The 18,458-nt window shown below is 53.6% G+C and overlaps 2 protein-coding genes across 2 annotated transcripts; both read right to left on the bottom strand.

Annotated features, from left to right (window-relative positions):
- Positions 1 to 6,122: 6,122 nt before the first annotated feature.
- KRP23_349 (uncharacterized protein) lies at positions 6,123 to 7,604 on the bottom strand (the record flags this gene model as incomplete). The annotated part of the gene is made up of 2 exons (XM_067888127.1): positions 6,123 to 6,231; positions 7,204 to 7,604. 2 exons carry the CDS (start codon positions 7,602 to 7,604, stop codon positions 6,123 to 6,125), a joined length of 510 nt encoding a protein of 169 aa, XP_067750906.1.
- Positions 7,605 to 12,392: 4,788 nt separating this feature from the next.
- On the bottom strand, positions 12,393 to 12,785 carry KRP23_348 (uncharacterized protein; the record flags this gene model as incomplete). Its single annotated transcript, XM_067888116.1, has 1 exon — positions 12,393 to 12,785. One exon carries the CDS (start codon positions 12,783 to 12,785, stop codon positions 12,393 to 12,395), a length of 393 nt encoding a protein of 130 aa, XP_067750905.1.
- Positions 12,786 to 18,458: the final 5,673 nt, after the last annotated feature.

Below are 18,458 nucleotides of genomic sequence, written 5' to 3'. Positions count from 1 at the left end.
ACGCCTATCGAGCTGATCGGCTACTGTAAAAAGCGGGTGCGTGAGGCTTGAGAACTCTCCCCACCTCTCCCCTTAAGGGCACAACATGCCTTGAGGGTCACTTCTTCACTTGCTTCGTAGCCTCCACTATCTTTCCTTCGGCGACTGCGTGCAAGTAGATACGACCATTATGAAGGGCCGATTCATCGTCAACCCGTTCCAGGAGCTCAACCTCACGTCAGGCGACCGCACCAGTCTCGTAGAACTGGCAAACCAGTGCATCACGTCGCACCTCGAGCTGTGTGTCAAGTTCATCGAGTCCAAGGGCAGGGTGGATCCGAATCACTGGAAGCCTCTCAAGGAGAAGGAAAAGCTCAAGGTGTACTCTGAAAGGGCCGAGGGTGCAGCAGCGGCCGCAGCCTCCGGTGACGAGCCGACCGGTTCGGGGCTACCAATGATCTTCTGTGTTGGCACCAAGGAAGGGAAACTGGACGACCTCATGTACGGCGTGATCAGCGAGGACCTGGAGACGATGCGGATGAAGGCTTCGTACGTCGACGACTTCAGTGGAGCAGCCGTGCTGGACTCCGTCGTGCTGCCAACCCTCGAAGACCCGTTCCAGTCGCTGGTGATCAAGTGGATGGAGCTCGACATCCCTTTCCACTCGACGAACCTGGTAAAGAACCGCGACTACGTTTACCTCGAAGGCACGGGATACGTGACAAGCTCGAGAGGCGAGCGCATGGGCTACCACTTGCTTCACTCGGTGAACTTCCCTCAGACCCACCACCTCCCTAACCGTGTTCGCGGCAACCTCTCCATCATCGGAGTGTGGCGTCAAATCGGCAGCAACACGATGGAGATGTGGGCGACGGGCGTCATGGACCCCGTCGATGATGGCCTCGTACGCAGACTCGTAGTGCCTAACATGGCGAGCTTGTTCTTGTCCAGTTTGAAGTACGCCTACTGCGGACAAATGCGCAAGCTAGCCTTTATGCTCGACAAGAAGTACGAAGAGTCGAAGCTGCACGGAGCCCCGCACCGTAAATCCGTGTGCGTCACGTGCTCGTCGCCGATCAGTGGCCGCAAGCTCGGGGACTTTGGCAAGAGCAGCAGCACGTGCAAACTGTGCTTCGGCTTTGTGTGCCACGCCTGCAAGATCGTCCGTAAGCTGAGCTTCGTGGACCCGGATCTGCTGCTCTCCCAGCGCAAGGTGACTTTTTGCACGGCGTGCATCAGCGAGGTCACAAGCATGAGCTCCGTGGATGTCGCCCGGGCATATCTGCTGGCCAGAAAGCGCCACCGTGACGCGAACTCTAGCGCGGATAGGGCGTTATCCTCAGGTGGCAACAGCACGGACCTCTCCACGAGCAGTCATTAAGGCGACTTGGGTCTAAGGATTTGGATGTTGGTTGAAAAGTAGATCTGTTAACTGTAATCTATGTGTATTTCAAGAGTTTTGCCGATAAGTTCTCCATTCGATCAGTGCTTCAGAGCTCGAACCGAACTAGGAAGCAAACGTCGTCTTGCTCCGAAGAAGCTGCCATTAAACGATTTCTCAGACGCCGCCCTCGACCTCGAAGGCTGATCTACATCAACAGTGTCTGGCACCCTTCTAACGCTTGCCGCGGACAATGATAGAGAGCTTGAAGCGCTCATCCAGGTTGAAGCCGAAAGATCACTCGCCAGGATAGGCATTTGAGCAGCGGGTGTCTGTATATGTCCACCTCCACCTTATGTAGGACGGCACGTGCTCGTCGAGTATCAAGAGTCTTGATGTAGTGACTCTTTTCAAAGGCAGCATATGGAGTCACGTACTTGCGTTTGACTCGTTTTATGGGGCGGATAGCGTCTCTGCTGGAATAGGAAGTCGCCCCCAGCTGACAGTGGATGCGTTTGATCCAAACCTCGCACCTTACCCGCCCGATACAGCTTCGAGTGCGTGTGCATATGTCAACCAGCCATCAAGTGCGTGTGATTTGCTCCGTCTTGTACTCTCTCGAGCTTCTTCATTCCTACTCTTGCTCGGCAACAACCAGTCCAGCTTATCTTCGGTGTCTACGCTTTCGACTGCCATGAAGGGCCGATTCATCGTCAACCCGTTCCAGGAGCTCAACCTGACAGCTGCCGACCGCACCAGCCTCGAAGACCTGGCAAACCAGTGCATCTCCAGCAACCTGCAGCTGTGCATGAAGTACATGTCGGGCTCGAGACGGTCTGTGGACCCACAGCACTGGAAGCCGCTCAAGGAGAAGGAAAAGCTCAAGGTGTATTCTGAGCGTCCTGAGGGGGCAGCGGCAGCCGCTGCGGCCGGTAACGAGGCAACCGGATCGGGACTTCCCATGATCCTGTGCGTCGGTACTATGGAGGGCAAGCTGGAAGACCTGCTTTTCGGCGTGATCAGCGAGGACCTGGAGACGATGCGCGTCAAGGCTTCGTACGTCGACGACTTCAGTGGAGCAGCCGTGCTGGACTCCGTCGTGCTGCCAACCCTCGAAGACCCATTCCAGTCGCTGGTGATCAAGTGGATGGAGCTCGACATCCCTTTCCACTCGACGAACCTGGTGAAGAACCGCGACTACGTCTACCTCGAAGGCACAGGCTACGTCACGAACGACAAAGGAGAGCGCATGGGCTACCACTTGCTGCACTCGGTGAACTTCCCGCAAACCCACAACCTTCCCAGCCGCGTGCGTGGCAACCTCTCTATCATCGGCTTTTGGCGTCAGGTCGGACCCAACACGATGGAAATGTACGCCACCGGCGTCATGGACCCGGTCGACGCCGGTCTAGTGCGCAAGCTCGTGGTGCCGAACATGGCGAACGTGTTCCTCTCCACGCTGAAGTACGCTTACTGCGGTCAGATGCGCAAGTTGTCCTTCATGCTGGAGAAGGCATACACCGACTCAAAGCTGCACGGCGCCCCGAACAAGAAAAGTATTTGCGTCACGTGCTCGTCGCCTATCTCCGGCCGTCGCCTCGGAGACTTTGGCAAGAGCAACAGCACGTGCAAGATTTGCTTTGGCTTCGTGTGCCACGCGTGCAAGGTCGTTCGAAAGCTGAGCTTCGTGGACCCGGACTTGCTGCTATCCCAGCGTAAGGTGACGTTTTGCACCGCGTGCATCAGTTCCGTTACCAGCGTGAGCTCCGTGGACTGCGCACGTGCACAAATGCTCAAGAGCCACAAGGTCAACCACTCCAGTCTCGAGCGAACTCTGTCGTCCGACGGAAACAGTGCCGAGTATTCGTATGCTAGCAGCCACTAAGGCCTAAGGTTGTCACAGCGGTAGAACCAAGTACTGCTTATTACTTCTAAAGTATTTTTTTTTTTGCGTGTACACAGAGCACAGCGCTTTTGTTCTCGCTTTTAAAAACAATGTATTGGCCTGTGAGCTTCCTGCTATTATGATTTACGAACGATATGAGCCCCATGCACTGATCAGGTTTGTTTTAGAAACTGGCGGACGGTCATAATCATAAAGTGAAGTCGTGTTCTTATCCATTGTCCTGGCCGCAGCCTCTTTGTCTTATCTAGATTACACAGCTCCGCTCGAGCTTCGCGTGAACTCGACACGAAACGATTCGATGGACACTCAGTTCTTGAATTACCTCGTTCTTCAAACAAGCCCCCGTCAACTCAAGCAACCATGGTGAAAGGCAGATTCATCGTCAATCCATTCACCGAGTTAGCCCTCACAGAACACGACCATGCGCAGCTCAGAGAACTGGCCAACTCGCTCATCTTGGCCAACCTTGAAAAGTACACGGCGTACCAGGACGAGAAGAACAAGGGAGTCGACTCACGACGCTGGAAGCTCTGCAAGCAACGCCAAGGGATCAAAATGTTCGTCGAGCGACAAGGAACCGCTTCATCCGGGGAGAACCTCACCGGCAACGGCTTGCCATTGATTTGGGGCATCGGTAACAAGGAGGGCAAACTCGAGGACTTGATGTATGGCCTGGTGAGTCCGACACTGGAGGGCATGCGGATCAAGGCCTCGTACGTTGACGACTTTAGCGGCGCTGCCGTGCTCGATAGCATCGTCGAGCCCTCACTGGAAGAGCCTTTCCAAGCTCTGATTGTCAAATGGATGGAGGTCGACATCCCGTTCGCCTCGACGAACCTTGTGAAGAATCGCGACTACGTGTACATCGACGCTACGGGCTTCATTCGCTGGAGGAACGGTGAGCGCTTGGCGTATCACCTCATGCACTCGGTAAACTTCCCGAAGACACCGGACCTGCCCAACCGCATCCGAGGCAACATGTCAGCGATGGCGTTCTGGCGCCAAGTGGGTCCCAACACAATGGAGCTATTCGGTACGGCCGTCATGGACCCGGGTGGTGACATGATCAAGATGATTGCAGTCCCTAACATGGCTGGCGTCTTCTTCTGCACGCTCAAGTACGCGTACTGCGGCCAGATGAAGAAGCTGGCGTTCATGCTCGACAAGAAGTACGCCGAGTCCAAGCTGCATGGAGCGCCCAACAAGAAGAACGTCTGCGTGACTTGCTCGGCGCCGATCACCGGTCGCAGACTTGGTGACTTTGGCAAGAGCAACAGCACGTGCAAATTGTGTTTTGGTTTTGTGTGCCACGCCTGCAAGATTGTCCGCAAGCTGAGCTTCGTGGACCCAGACTTGCTGCTCTCTCAGCGCAAGGTGACCTTCTGTACGGGTTGCATCAGTGAGGTGACGAGCATGAGCTCGATCGATGTCGCTCGTGCTCAAATGTTGGCAACTGGTAAGATCCACCAGGCTCCTTCAGCCTTGCAGTCTTCGATTTCATCGGAAGGTATCAGTACGGCCAGCATGGCATCGGATTACTATTGTACTCGTCACAAGTCGTTGGACCAAAATGTAGCCATCGGTTATGAAGATTCACAGCCCTAAAACCTATAGCGACATTTAGATATAGGGTGCAAAGTTGGGTCTAGATTTCAAAAATGAGGTCAAAATCGGCTGAATCGCAGCCGTTACTGCGCTACGGGTCGCTTTACAAACGCACTCCTGAGGCTTCAGAGTTGCGGGAAACGGGTTGCTCTTGAGGAGCACTTCTGATTGGAGGAGGGGGCGATACACATGGATTTACAGGCGAAAGTGCAAATGTAGTAAAAAAACGTCCATAGATATTTTAACCAGGGGCTCAAATCATTTAAGCCAACATCGATTTACAGAGGTAGTTTGTCCTCACTTCATGCCACGCTTGCTTGCCTTGGATGACAGTATCATATGTCACAGGTTAACGATATACACCTGATAAGGTGCTGGCGTCGCGAATATGGTGCACCGACCTCGAACTTGGTAATGTTGTCGGCTCTGTATTCGTCTATTACGGTCGTAGCGGTGCCACGAGCAATCTTCATACACGCAGCTACAAGGTCTCGGGCCCGCCTCCCCCTAAAGAGCCCTCCTTCCTTCGATATGGTCATGAACTCGTAACACCGTACGGCAAAGCCCTTCGGACATGGGGGCAGCTCTCGCGCCTTGGTGTTTGACCCAGACATGTTGCTAGCGAAGTAAAAGTTGTAATGCACGTACAACGCACTAAGGAACAGTGTTGTGGCCGTCTTAATCTGATCGGATAAAAACTCGAAGAGCTATTGCCATTTGTGTGGCATGTTAATAAGTTATGGTCCAACCTTCAATGACGAGTACAATAGCTCTCCTGCTTGCAGACACACCATGAAAGGCTGCTGCACTGACGGCTGCTATCAAAAAAAATCCCCTCCCCTTGTAAACTACGCACTGGCAATCGTGCCTCTGTTATAATACATCCTTTTGCATCAGCTTCATCTCGGTGATAAAGTCCCGCAAGGTCTCTCTAACTGGGCCGTTGGTCGCTCCGGGAACGGGATCGCCTTTTCACCGTGGCGTTGGGTGTCGAAGGAGAAGACCGGTGGAGTGCCAGCCGGCGGCTTTATTGTGACAGCTTGGTTATCTATGCAGAAAAGAAATGGGACCCTCTCAAGCCCAGCATTTGCCTGGTGGTGGGGAACGTTCCTCATCCATCAAGCTTCAACGTGGCCGAGCACGGCTCTGGTCGGTGGGACGGCTTGACCGTCAAGCAGCTTTGAATGCACATTTCCCCCTCGCTGGTGGCTGTCAACGCCCGCCGGGATTCTTCTGATGATGTTGCAAACGTTAGTCAAGTTGCAGCAAGCAGGTCGCGTCCTCTTCGCCTCGTCGGACGCAGCCAAGTGCTACTGCCAACGTTAGCATAAGCGTGCAACCTGTCTGGGAGGCCATGTTGCTTTGAAGTGCAACGCCAATGTACGGATAGTTGTTCATACTTAGGTTATACAGCGTCGGCACTAAAGAACCGACGACCATCGTGGTTGATGGTGCTCTTGCAGTGTGTGGTTGTGACGGCACCCTGTCCTATACTGTCGTCTTGGGGCACCGACTTCGGCTCAACGCTGTCGACGACGCCGAGAGGTTGGAGCTCGTCTCGGACATGGAGCACGTGGCGAACACGCTGCACGTTGACGGTCCGAGGAGCTGGTCGCGAGCTGCTTTGGCCGCGCTGGTGTGCAGACTCTCCACCATACACGAAGTGCACACCGACACTTTATGTCGTACAAGTGAGCGGCTCGGCGACAAGAAGCTCAGCCGCTTCTTGATCGAACACGACATGCACAGATCACCAAGACAGATACGGCACTTGGTACCAAACAGGTGTCCGGTCTTCGATCGGCAGGTCACGCACACGTGCTCTGGCGTCTGGAGCTTGGGGACGCCCCCTTCCAGACGTCGCTCGTCGCGCTTCTGCTGCAGCATCCACGTGAGCTTCTTCATTTGGCCGCAGTAGGCGTAGCGTAGTGGCGCCAGCATGTGCGTGGCAGTAGAACGCACCAGGATGGAGCGCGGGATGGCGCCTCCAGGATCGATCGTGCCCGACGAGTAGTGCTCCACCGCGTCGGGGCTGGTCTGTCGGAAGAAGCTGCACATGGAGAGTCGGCCGCGCACCTTGTGTGGGCGATCCGTCGTCTGTGGAAAGTGCACCGAGTGCATGAGGTGGTAGCCGATGCGGTCGCCTCTAGGGCCCAGCTGCACCATGCCGGTGGCCTCCATGTACACGTAGTCTCGGTTCTTGACGAGCCCCGACCTGCGCAGTGGTAGATCCATCTCCATCCACTTGATGACCAAGGAGCAGAACGGGTCGTCCATGGTGGGCTCCACTATGGACGCGAGCACTGCGGCGCCGCTCACGTCGTCTACGTACGAGGACTTGATGCGCATGAGCTCCAGTGACGGGTTCACGACGCCGAACATGACTTCCTCGAGGTCACCGACCAACGTGCCGGCGCTGAACATGACTGGCAGCTCCGAGACGAGGTAGTCTCCGCTCTCCTCCTCTTCCGTTCTGGTCTCCGTTGCGTGCTTCCTGGTACGTCGTGCCATGTCACGCTGCGACCTCTCCGAGTACACGCGCAGCGCCTCCTTGGCCTTGACGACCTTCCAGCGGCGCGCGTCCACCTTGTCGAGCCCCATGGCCGAGTGCGCCAAGTACTGGCGCAGGTTGTCGGACACGAAGGTCTGCGCCAACGCTTCCAGCTGAGACCGGTCCCCCATGGTGAGCGCCACCTCGTCGAATGGGCTCGCAGTGAATCGCTCGTGCCTCATGGTCTGGACGACAGCGAGGTGATTCGCAAATGCCGTCGTCGGTCGGGTGGTCTGCAGCCCCTGGCATTCCGAAAAACGTGGCAATGGGTGTGACGAGCTTGTCTTTAGCGCTGTCCACGCTGTCTATCAGCAAGCCGGTCAAGCGCTTCAGCTTCAACGAGGATGCCCCAGCTGTCACATGTGCACGGTTCGTTGTGCAGGTTTGGAAGAGACCCTGCGCCTCCACGAGCCGGCGATCACAGAGCGCCGGTAGCTGTATGTCCATATCAAAATAGCCTAAAAGAGCTGCGCCATGTTGGCTCTCGCATTGCAGCACTCGGTTTATGTGGCCCTTAACTGGATTTGCTAGTCAAGAGAACTAACGGAACTTCGTGCAGAAAAATTTCTCCGCGCGTGCGAGTACACTCGTGCTGGTGGAGTAGGACCGACCTTTGCAGATGGTGGCGCAAATGATCGAACGTCAGCATCACGCTTCGTGACACGAAAGACTGGCGCCAGGATCGGACCTCGATCGTGGCTGCGTCCGAGCCCGATGGAGCCTCCATCAGCCGACGGCACCTTGTCGTTGTTGCAGTTAGGTCTGAAGTTGTTTGACATCGGCGGAAAATACAGAGAGCGTTAAGCTTCAACGATTGCTATCGATATCTTCGAGGATATCTTTTGAGGATCGCTGTTCGAGCAGCGGCACCACAGTGTGGTGCGGTGGCCACACGACTGCAATTCCCTAAAGCTGACTCGGATGCTGGCGTAAGACAGCTCACTTGGTTGACTGCCCAGCCAAGAAGACCGTCGTGCCTTCCCGCGACAGGCACCTGCTCTAAGAGGTTGACACTGACGTCGGACACGCGAGGCCAGCTGAAACTTCCATTGGAAGCGCGTTCGCATTGGACCTATGGGTCATTTGATCCCCAGAGAAAAAGGATGGTTGGCTGTGCGTCGTTCACTCTACACATTCATTGTACTTGGTCTGGTCAAGGTTTTCGAGAAATAAACAGCGAGTGTGTTATCATACTTACGTGGTCAACGACCTCCTCCTTTATCCTCAGCTACTACTGCTCGTATCTGACGTTGCGGATGACTGGTGGTGGTGGTGGTTCACCGGGTAGTTGTCTAGGATCTGCGCGCGCGCTGCTTCCAACGCGTCGGACTTGTTCATCTCCGCGAGGCAGAGTCCGCAGAACGTGACGTTCCGCTTGGTCAGCTGCATGTCCGGCGCGACGAAGCTGATCTTCTTGTGGACCTTGCAGCTGTGGCACACGTAGGCGAAGCAGAGCTTGCACGTGGCGTCAGTCTTGCCAAAGTCGCCTAGCTTGCGGCCAGTGATTGCTGCTCTACACGTCACGCACTGCACCTTCTTGCTCGGAGCACCGAGCAGGCGAGACTCCTTGTACCGCTTCTCCAACATCCACGCAAGCTTCTTCATTTGGCCGCAGTGCGCGTACTTGAGCGTCGATAGAAACGTCGTAGCCATGTTGGAGATCACGAGGTGGCGCACAAGACCTCCCGCTGGGTCCATGATGCCCGTGATGTAGATCTCCGTCACGTCCGCGGCGACTTGCCGGAAGAAGGCGCAGATGGACAAGTTGCCCCGCACTCGGTTGGGCAGCTCGTGAGTCTGTGGGAAGTTGATGGAGTGCAGCAAGTGATACCCTACGCGCTCGCCACTAGGCAGCTCTATGATGTCGGTCGCTTCCGCGTAGATGTAGTCTCGGTTCTTGACGAAGCTGGTCGTGTGCAGCGGGATGTCGAGCTCCATCCACTTGACCACGAGCGACTTGAACGGGTCATCCAGTGTCGGCTCCTCGACCGTGGCCAGCACCGCAGCGCCGCTGAGGTCGTCGACGTACGAGGCCTTGATCCGCATCACTTCCAGCGTCGGGTTCACCACGCCGAACATGGTGTCCTCAAGTTGCCCGGGCGCCGTACCAACGCACAACAGCGACGGCAGGTCCTGCGCGGTTTGGTTGCTGCCTGCAGCAGGTTTCTCGCAGTACACTCGTGCCTTTTCGCGGGTCTTGACCAGCTTCCAACGCTGGAGATCCACTTGGCGGTGGTCGGTCTCAAGAAACGCAGTGTACCGTTCGAGTCCGGCTTTCACGAGCGAGCTCGCCAATTCGTGCAGTTGGCTTTGATCCGACGGTGACAACGGCACCGTCGGGAAGGGGTTGACGATGAATCGGCCCTTCATGGGTGATCGTTTTCTTACTCGAGCTGTCGGCGAGGGGAGGAAGGTTGGACAGTGAGCGGCCTTCCGTGCACCCGTGAGTGACGGGCACGAATGCCGTCAGTCAAGGAGTCAAGAGAGGAGATTGGCCATCTGTCTCGCGCGCTTGGAGAGGTAGCAATTCGTGGAAAAGTACGAACGCTTGACACTCTCCGCACTGCACCGCACTTTGAGTCCGGTGACCCCGTGGATTTTCGGGCAGCGCATGGCCAGATAAGACGATGTTGAAAACTGGACACAATTGTCCGTCGATAGTCATCCATCCGGATTTGTCGGTTAGCCGAAGTGAACGCGTGGACATCATACTATGGGGAGTGCGGACCTACAACTGCGCTACATGTAGATACTCATGCTTAACGACGTGCTGCCCGTCCACGACACGGAGCTTGGGATGGCGTGGCCCTTGCTGGTCAACAGCATGGATCGGGCGACCTCATGCACGCCACTTCACTTATGCAGCCGGTACAGAATGTCACCTTGCGTTGGGAGAGCAGCAAGTCCGGGCACACGAAGCTCAACTTGCGGACGATCCTGCAGTCGTGGCATACAAGCCCGAAGAAAAAATTGCACGTGCTGTTGCTCTTGCCGAAGTCGCCAAGTCTGCGACCGGTGAGCGGTGCTGAACAGGTCACGCAGACGCTCCTCTTGTTGGGGGCTCCGTGCTGCTTGGACTCGGTGTAGTGCCGCTCCAGCATCCACGCGAGCTTCTTCATCTGGCCGCAGTACGCGTACTTGACGCTGGACATGAAGACTCCGACCATGGTCGGAACGATGATGAGGCAGATCCCCACCCGGGTTTATGACGGCAGAGCCCCACATGCCGAGTGTGTTGGGGCCGGTTTGCTGCCTGAAGGCAAGCGCCGAAATGTTGCCGAGGATGCGGTTGGCCACGTCGTGCGTCTGTGGGAAGTTCACCGATTGCATCAATGGAAGCCTAGCTGCTCCCCGTTGGGACCGTTCACGTGACCCGTGCCTTTTGAGGTAGTCGTAGTCGCGGTTCTTGACGAGGCACGTCGACACGAACGGGATGCCCACCTCCATGTGAGCGTTTGGAAAGGGTCTTCGAGCGCAATCGGCGGTTGCACTTGTGAGTTGATCACTTTTTGTTTTCAACGAGGTACTCGTCATAAAGTAACAATACTGGCCAACTTTCCCAAAGGCAGCGAAGTTGCCTTCACCAGACTGTATCACATGCACCAGGCATCCACCAATGCATTAGTGAACATGGGGGAGACCCAGAAGTTCGCTGAAGCTCACCACGAACAGATCTCCATCTTGGCCAATTGGCAGCACGTCGAAAATGGAGATATAGTCCGCAAACCCTGTTCCTTAGTCGTCTTCATCAAACATGCTTCGATGTTCGGGATAGTGATCAAGAATCCAAGCAAGGATCTCTGGGCAGTGGTTCTCAAAAGACCACGAAACAACTTCTTCGGTGCATTTCTCGTGCAGTTGCTTGTGGAGAAGCAGAAAAGCTTCGAACTGGTTAAAAGCCGCAGCATCGACGATAGCACTTGGCATGCAGCCTGTCGAAGAAGCCAATCCATCACGTGAACGTGCCCTTCTTTGGCCGCCCCGCTCATTGCAAGCTCTGAGCAACCTTCGTGTCGATTGCATGCAGCCATTTCACGACGTTCAAGTGGCCTTGCTGAGCTGCACGATCCATGGTCTTAACCGTGCATCCCTCGGAACGATGCTCGTGCAACCACTCTACAACACCAAGATGACCTCTTCCAGCCGTGTTATCCATCGCTCTCGTTGTGCAGCCAGCTTTTGTGTTTTCGTGCAGTCATTTTAACACCTTCAGGTACCCATTATATGCTGCGTTGTCCATAGCGTACGTACTGCCCCCTTCTGGTTGGTACGCATGGAGCCATTGCACCACTTGAAGATGTCCAAATGTTGCTGCAACATCCATAGCTTGAGTAGAACACCCTTCCTTGCTAAGCCATTGGATGACATTCAAGTGACCGTTGGTTGCGGCACCAGTCATTGCCAGCTTCGTGCATGCTGGTCTGGAGATCCGCTGAACACCTTCTCTCTTTCTCTTGTTACCACTTGCGTCGATCGACGCCTGCAGGTTATGCAAGTACTTTACTACTTCAAGGTGGCCGTAGTGTGCTGCTGCATCCATCGCATCGAAAGCGGCCGCTTCTTTTTCTCCCCGATCTCAAAAAGGTTCAGATCAGGATCATCGCCATACTCTGCGTACAGCCACTTCACAACATCGAGATAGCCGTTCTGTGCAGCTTTCACCATTGTTTTACCACACACGTTGACTGCTGAAGTCTCCATCCACTGCTCCAACAAATTCCGACTCTCAAGAAGCTACCTTCTATCCTGTGTTAAACGCTGTGCAGCTACACCCGTAGTCCTCGTCCGTTCACGCAGATACTTTGCCACGTCTAAATGACCATGGACGGCAGCAGCATGAATATCAAGGACGGTGTCTTCAATTGAATCCAGGTGATGATCGTCGGTGCCTTTATTCTGAGCAGTACGCACCACTAGCCAGCGCACGGTTTCGAGCTGTCCCTTCCCAGCGGCAGACGCCACCAACCCAGTCATACCGTCACAAGCCCGCGCTCCTCTAGCCAGTCTAGCACATCCAGTCTCCCTTGTGCCGCAACACCACGAACCACATTACGGAGATCCGTCTCCTCTGGCCACTCAGCACCGTGTTGGATCAGCCATTCCGGTATGACGATATCCCCCGTTGTCACTGCAGACATCAAGGCCGCACAAAAGTTAACATTTACATCTGGAATGTGGCGATACAGCCACCACACGATGTCACTCCGTCGACTCTGGACAGCAGCCGACATGGTGAATCCTCCCCACTCAACCGGATGCCCCACTCCAATCACCCCGTTCTCACAAAAGAACTGTAAAATGTCCATCGCCACCTCCGACTTGACCGTGAGCTCCTGAAGCTTCGTCGAGAGCCACTTGACCATCTCCAGATTGTTACGAGGGACGGCGTCCTCCAGACACAATTAAAATGGGTATTGCTTATAGTGGTTATCAGTGCGGAGGAACTTCCTCAGCGTCCAGGAGTCGTCTGTGTATCCATCGGCGTATACCTGGCTGCTGTCCCAGATGCGGCCCAGCAGCCTCACAGATTCAAACTCGCAGGCTTTATTCAGACGCAGTTCCACCGACGTGTCCAGGTAGATGGAGACAGCGTCGACGACATGAGGCAGATCAAGGAACGCCGTCCTGGAGCCGAAAGAGAAGAGTCACGGAGAGTAGTGGGGACACTTGGGGCCGCATTTTGACTAACGTTATTTTTGTCTTTTATAATTGTGTTTTCTACACAATTATCAAAGTTTCTGTTTGGAAACAAGTAGACTTTACCTCGGGCAACAAGTCCCCCAGTCGGGTACGATAGATCAGTCTTCACCATCTGACAGAGTGATCAAAGTTTACCAGCAGCAGACTGGTCGTCAACATCGTATGGGTCCTCGGTCGAACCTCGCGCACGTTCCCAGTCTGTTGATCAAACGATGGGGACCGTTGCCGCAACTGACGTGAAAGTTGGAGGCAGTCGTCAATTTGCTGCTCCGGTACCAACGACCTCACGTAGGTCCGAGCCGCCGACGATGCCAAGCAACCGATTCGCCGTTAATCCGTACCCGGAACTTCATGTGTCGGAGGAAGAGCGCACGCAGTTGATTGAGCTAGTCGACGGATTCGTGCAGGATTATTTCCAGAAATATGAAGATTTTGTAGTCGTGGACAAGCACAAAGTGGATGAACAGCGCTGGAAACATGTCAAGACCAAGGACAGCCAGCACGTGTATGCAGAACGCAGTGGGAAAGAGAAGCGAGATGCAGGAGTCGTGTCATGGAATCCGGAGAACGCAAAGGATGGCGCCACGCCCAAGAAAGATGTACCAGTTGTACTGAGTGTAGGAGCACTGGTGGGTGATCTGGATGATCTCATGTTTGGCGTCGTGAACCCCACGCTGGACGTGATGCGCATCAAGGCTTCGTATGTGCGTGACCTCGACAGCGCTGCAGTTCTGTGTCCCGTGGTGACACCAAGCAAGGAAGAACCGTTCCGCTCGCTTGTTATCAAGTGGATGACAATTGACGTACCGTTGCAGTCTACGAGTCTTGTCAAATGTCGCGACTTTGTGTACATCGAGGCAACGGGTACTCTCCGTTTTGCCAGTGGTGAGCGAGTGGGCTACCACTTGTTGCACTCTATCGACTTCCCGCAGACCAAGCCGCTGCCGGGCATGATTCGAGGAAACCTTTCAGTATTCGGCTTCTTTCGGCAAATCGAGCAAAATGCTATCGACATTTATGCGCAAGGCACAGTGGTTCCTGGAGGCAAGATCGCACGATTCCTGTCGATTCAGGTAGCTGCTGAGGCGCTGCTGTCTGCGACGAACTACGTGTACTGTGGGCAGATGAAGAAATTATCGTGGATGCTGCAGCATCGACACTCGGCTATTGACCGTCGAACGCAAATGAATAACGAGAAGTGCATTATGTGCACGGAGAACGTGACCTCGGGGATCAGAGGACTCATAGGGTCAAGCACATGCAAATTATGTTATGGCTGCGTGTGCTACTCGTGCAAGATTCGCAGGCGGATCAGCTTTATCACCCTAGACGACCAGCTAATACGACGCAAGATCTCTTTTTGCGCCAAGTGTGTCAATGAAGCGACCAAACGGGATGCAAAAGAAGCTGCTAAAGACCAAGCGACGGGGTATCGAGCATACAAGGCGTTTTCGACATCTTCACAATCGGATACTGCGTCACAATCGTCTCTTTTTGACTAGTCAAACTACCTTCCAAATATATTTGTGGCTCTCCCAATAAACAAGGATCCAGTCAGGCCAAGGTCCGAGACTTCGTGTACATCGTGGCGACTAGGATGTTACACTTCGCCAATGATGATTGCATCGGCAGCGATTTACTTTTCTCTATCGAACTCCCGCACACCAAACTACCACTGAGGACCTTTGGTACGTTGATTTCTTCCGGCAAGTGGACCACACCGTTATCGACGACTTCGGGTCCAGCACCACAGCTCCATTTTGCATTTTACATTGCCATGCAAGGTCTGCTATGTGCAACCAATGTGTATATTGTGGGTTGATTAAGAAACTGTCATGGATACTGCAGACAACACTCGGCCTTTGAACGGCAAACCTTGATCCAGAGTGACAAGTGTAATACATGCGCGAAGAAGGTTGCAACTAAGGTCCGAGATGGCATAGGTCGAAGCCACAATCTGCGCAAGATCTCCTTCTGTATAAAATGCGTGAAGAAGGTTGCTTGTCCGTATTCGCCACCACTTACATCTAATAAACGGCAAAACATGATCAAATCGACGCTGTGATGACGCCTATCGTGTCCACTCAACTTTATCGATTTCAGGTTTCGATAAGGTCCACCTTGGGGGGGGGGGCACAAATATTTGTGCCTTTCCCGACTTTTGGCCAATCTGACCCCAAAAAGTAGGTTCTAAGCAAGAGGGGTTAGGTGTGATTTGCCAAGTTATTTAATGACTGGAGGCACGACAAATACCGGTAGTTCAAACTTGCAGGATGCTTTCGACTTGGACACCACGTCAAAGTCGTCTACATGCTTTCGTCTCCGAAGATACTAGAGAAATGTAGCAGGACTTTATCGCTGCATCCATTTGATACCAATAGCATTTTACGTGTATAATCCACGGGCCCAACGTTAGCAACTTCCTGGTTCCTCTTGCTCAACCCGATAGGCGCTTCCAAAGCACAAGTTTACGGCAGTGTATTCTGGATTCACCTTGCTGTACCAATACATACGGGACAAATCTCCTCATGATGGGAAGAGTTACGGCAAGTCGCCGTACCATCGCACGCTAGGCCTCGATTCAGTTGTCGATTTGTTACGGCGGGGGCAATCCAACCATGCCGAAGGACCGGTTCGCCGTAACCCCCTACTCAGGCCTTCGCGTGTCCGAAGAAGAGCGCAAGCAGCTGATTGAGCTCGCCGACGCGTTTGTGCAGGACGGATACCAGAAGTACGAGGACTTCGTCGTCGTCGACAAGCGCCAGATCGATGACAAGCGGTGGAAATACGTCAAGTCCAAAGGCAACCAGCATGCGTACGCAGAACGACGGCTAAAAGAATTCGATCGCAAGACCGCCATACCCGGAAACACAGCAAGCGCGACCCAAACCTTGGAAAACGTACCGGTGGTAATGAGTGTCGGGACACTTGTCGGTGAGCTTGACGACCTCATGTTCGGTGTTGTAAATCCGACTTTGGACACCATGCGAATCAAGGCTTCGTACGTTCACGACTTTGACAGTGCTGCGATACTGCACACACTACTGGAACCAACCGAGGACGACCCATTTCGTTCGCTCGCCATTAAATGGATGACGATTGATGTGCCGCTGCAATCCACGAGTATTGTCAAGGCCCGTGACTTTGTCTTCATGGAGTCAACGGGCATCGTACAGCTCGCTGATGGTAATCGGGTCGGGTACCAGTTACTCCATTCCATTGACTTTCCCCAAACTAAGCCACTGCCTGGCGCCATTCGCGGAAACTTTTCGTACTTCGGCTGCTACCGCCAACTTGATCGCAATGCTATCGACATGTATGCGTCCAATACCATAGCCCCCGGAGGAGACGTTATGCGCTTCTTCTCAGTCAAAGTAGCTGCGGATGCTCTGTTTTTTTCAACCAAGCTGGTATATTGCGGACAGATGAAGAAACTATCGTGGATGCTGCAGCAGCAGAACTCAGTTTCCAAACATGAAATCCAAGGGAGGTGTGTGATGTGCGATCGCAAGACAGCTTCTGGAATTAGAGGTGCCATTGGCTCGCGTACGTGCAAGCTGTGCTATGGCTGCGTGTGCTACTCGTGCAAGATCAGCAGACGCATCAGCTTTATTGAGCTGGACGGCCGGCTAACTCAGCACAAGATTTCCTTCTGCTCCAAATGTATTAGCAAGGCTATCACGTGTGACGCAAAGGTAGCTGCTAGGGACCAAACTACGGGTTATCGAGCTTACAAAGCGTTTTCGACCTCTTCGCAATCTGATACAACAGAGACATCGCTCTTTGTCTAAGGTTAGTGGAGTATTGTAGTTGTAGTTGTTAATACATTCCCTTTTTTCGTCTGAATAGAAGCGAAGAATTCGTGCTTCAATCTGCTGTTCGTGAGGCAATTTCATCATGTGCTAGTGATCGAAGAAGTTGATTTCTATTGGGCGCTGTGTTTAACAACAAGTATTTCTACACCGAAATGACAACCCTCCCCACGGTTGGCGTTTTAAGAGTAGCCTGCGTTTTACCCCTGAACTCCATCTCCCACGGGTTTCATTCCTTCATAGGAGTGACTTCTTGACAAGGATGTCTCCGAGTCTGTGCGATCTAACGCTGCCATAGTAATGCGGGTTTGGTGGAAATATCGACTTCATCGTTGTAGCAGCACTCCCACACTTTCTGTACTAGCATGAACAAATCTACCAGAAGTGACGCGATAGAAGCAGCTAGAATATATACGAAACGGTGAGCTATACAGGCATACAAAGCCTCATCGACACCCTCCCAGTCCGATGCTGAAAAACTCGGCATAATAATGAGCTTTACATGCATAAAGTATTAGCTCCTTCAGCAAATACCATAAAACAACAAGCAATACACCCCAAATTTCATTGATGTCGAACTTCGACTTCGACTCGAAGTGGGTGATGCTGCCATGGCGTTCTGCTTGGCTGATCGTGTAACTGACCACAGCTGACATTTCACTTGTCACGACACTGCCAGGCTGGCGGTGCCAACAGCATCGGCTCACTTACAACCATGTTCGGTACGCGCTCAAATGACTGTATCGGAGCTCGAAAATCTATCCCAGCTGATTCTCGGTCGCCAGCTGAGAGATTTGCGGTGTTGATAGGTGAGCAAAGGTGCCAACGTACCGGTACATGCACCAACAAGCTCTGGCTTGTTGCATTCAACTTGTTTCCAAAAGTGGTCGCACAGCGAGTTCTGGTATTACATGTATCATTATTGACACGCACGTGCTTTCGAGTACCAGTGGGCATTAAGCTCATGAGCACGTTTTGTTGTAGAGTCATCACCCATGGGTAAGCTTTAAGACAGCCATGAATTAGCCTGGCGTTCAGGCCCTGAATCACTGACGACGCACATTGTTCGTACTTGCTGAAGCCTCATAGGGATTATCTAGGCTCGTTTTTGGTTCGTTTAACAGGTTGCGGCGTCATGCCAGCTGGAGCTACATCCAGTCGTCCATCATTACATGTACGTTACTGTGAATGGCAGCCAGCAGTAGCTGTCTGGCTGGACGCTATGTATTGTCGATCTCTCTCACTTCAGTATTTGCTTTTGGGCTGTCACTTCCTTTTCTGACGTCCAAATCGCTATGAAAGGCCGATTCATCGTTAACCCGTTCCAGGAGCTAAAACTCAGTCTAAATGATCGTGCCCAGCTCGAAGACCTGGCGAACCAGTGCATCACGAGCAACCTCGAGCTCTTCACGAAGTTCACGTCGACTGCCAAGCGCACAGTCGACCCGAAGCGCTGGAAGTTGATCAAGGAAGGCGAAAAGCTCAAAGTCTACTCAGAACGACCAGGCGTATCGACGAAAGCCT

This window comes from Phytophthora ramorum, assembly GCF_020800215.1.
Source record: "Phytophthora ramorum isolate Pr-102 chromosome Unknown Phyram_PR-102_s0001, whole genome shotgun sequence".
NCBI classification, from domain to species: domain Eukaryota; phylum Oomycota; class Peronosporomycetes; order Peronosporales; family Peronosporaceae; genus Phytophthora; species Phytophthora ramorum.
Note: the sequence above shows the minus strand (reverse complement) of the source record. Positions and strands in the feature narration are given on the sequence as shown.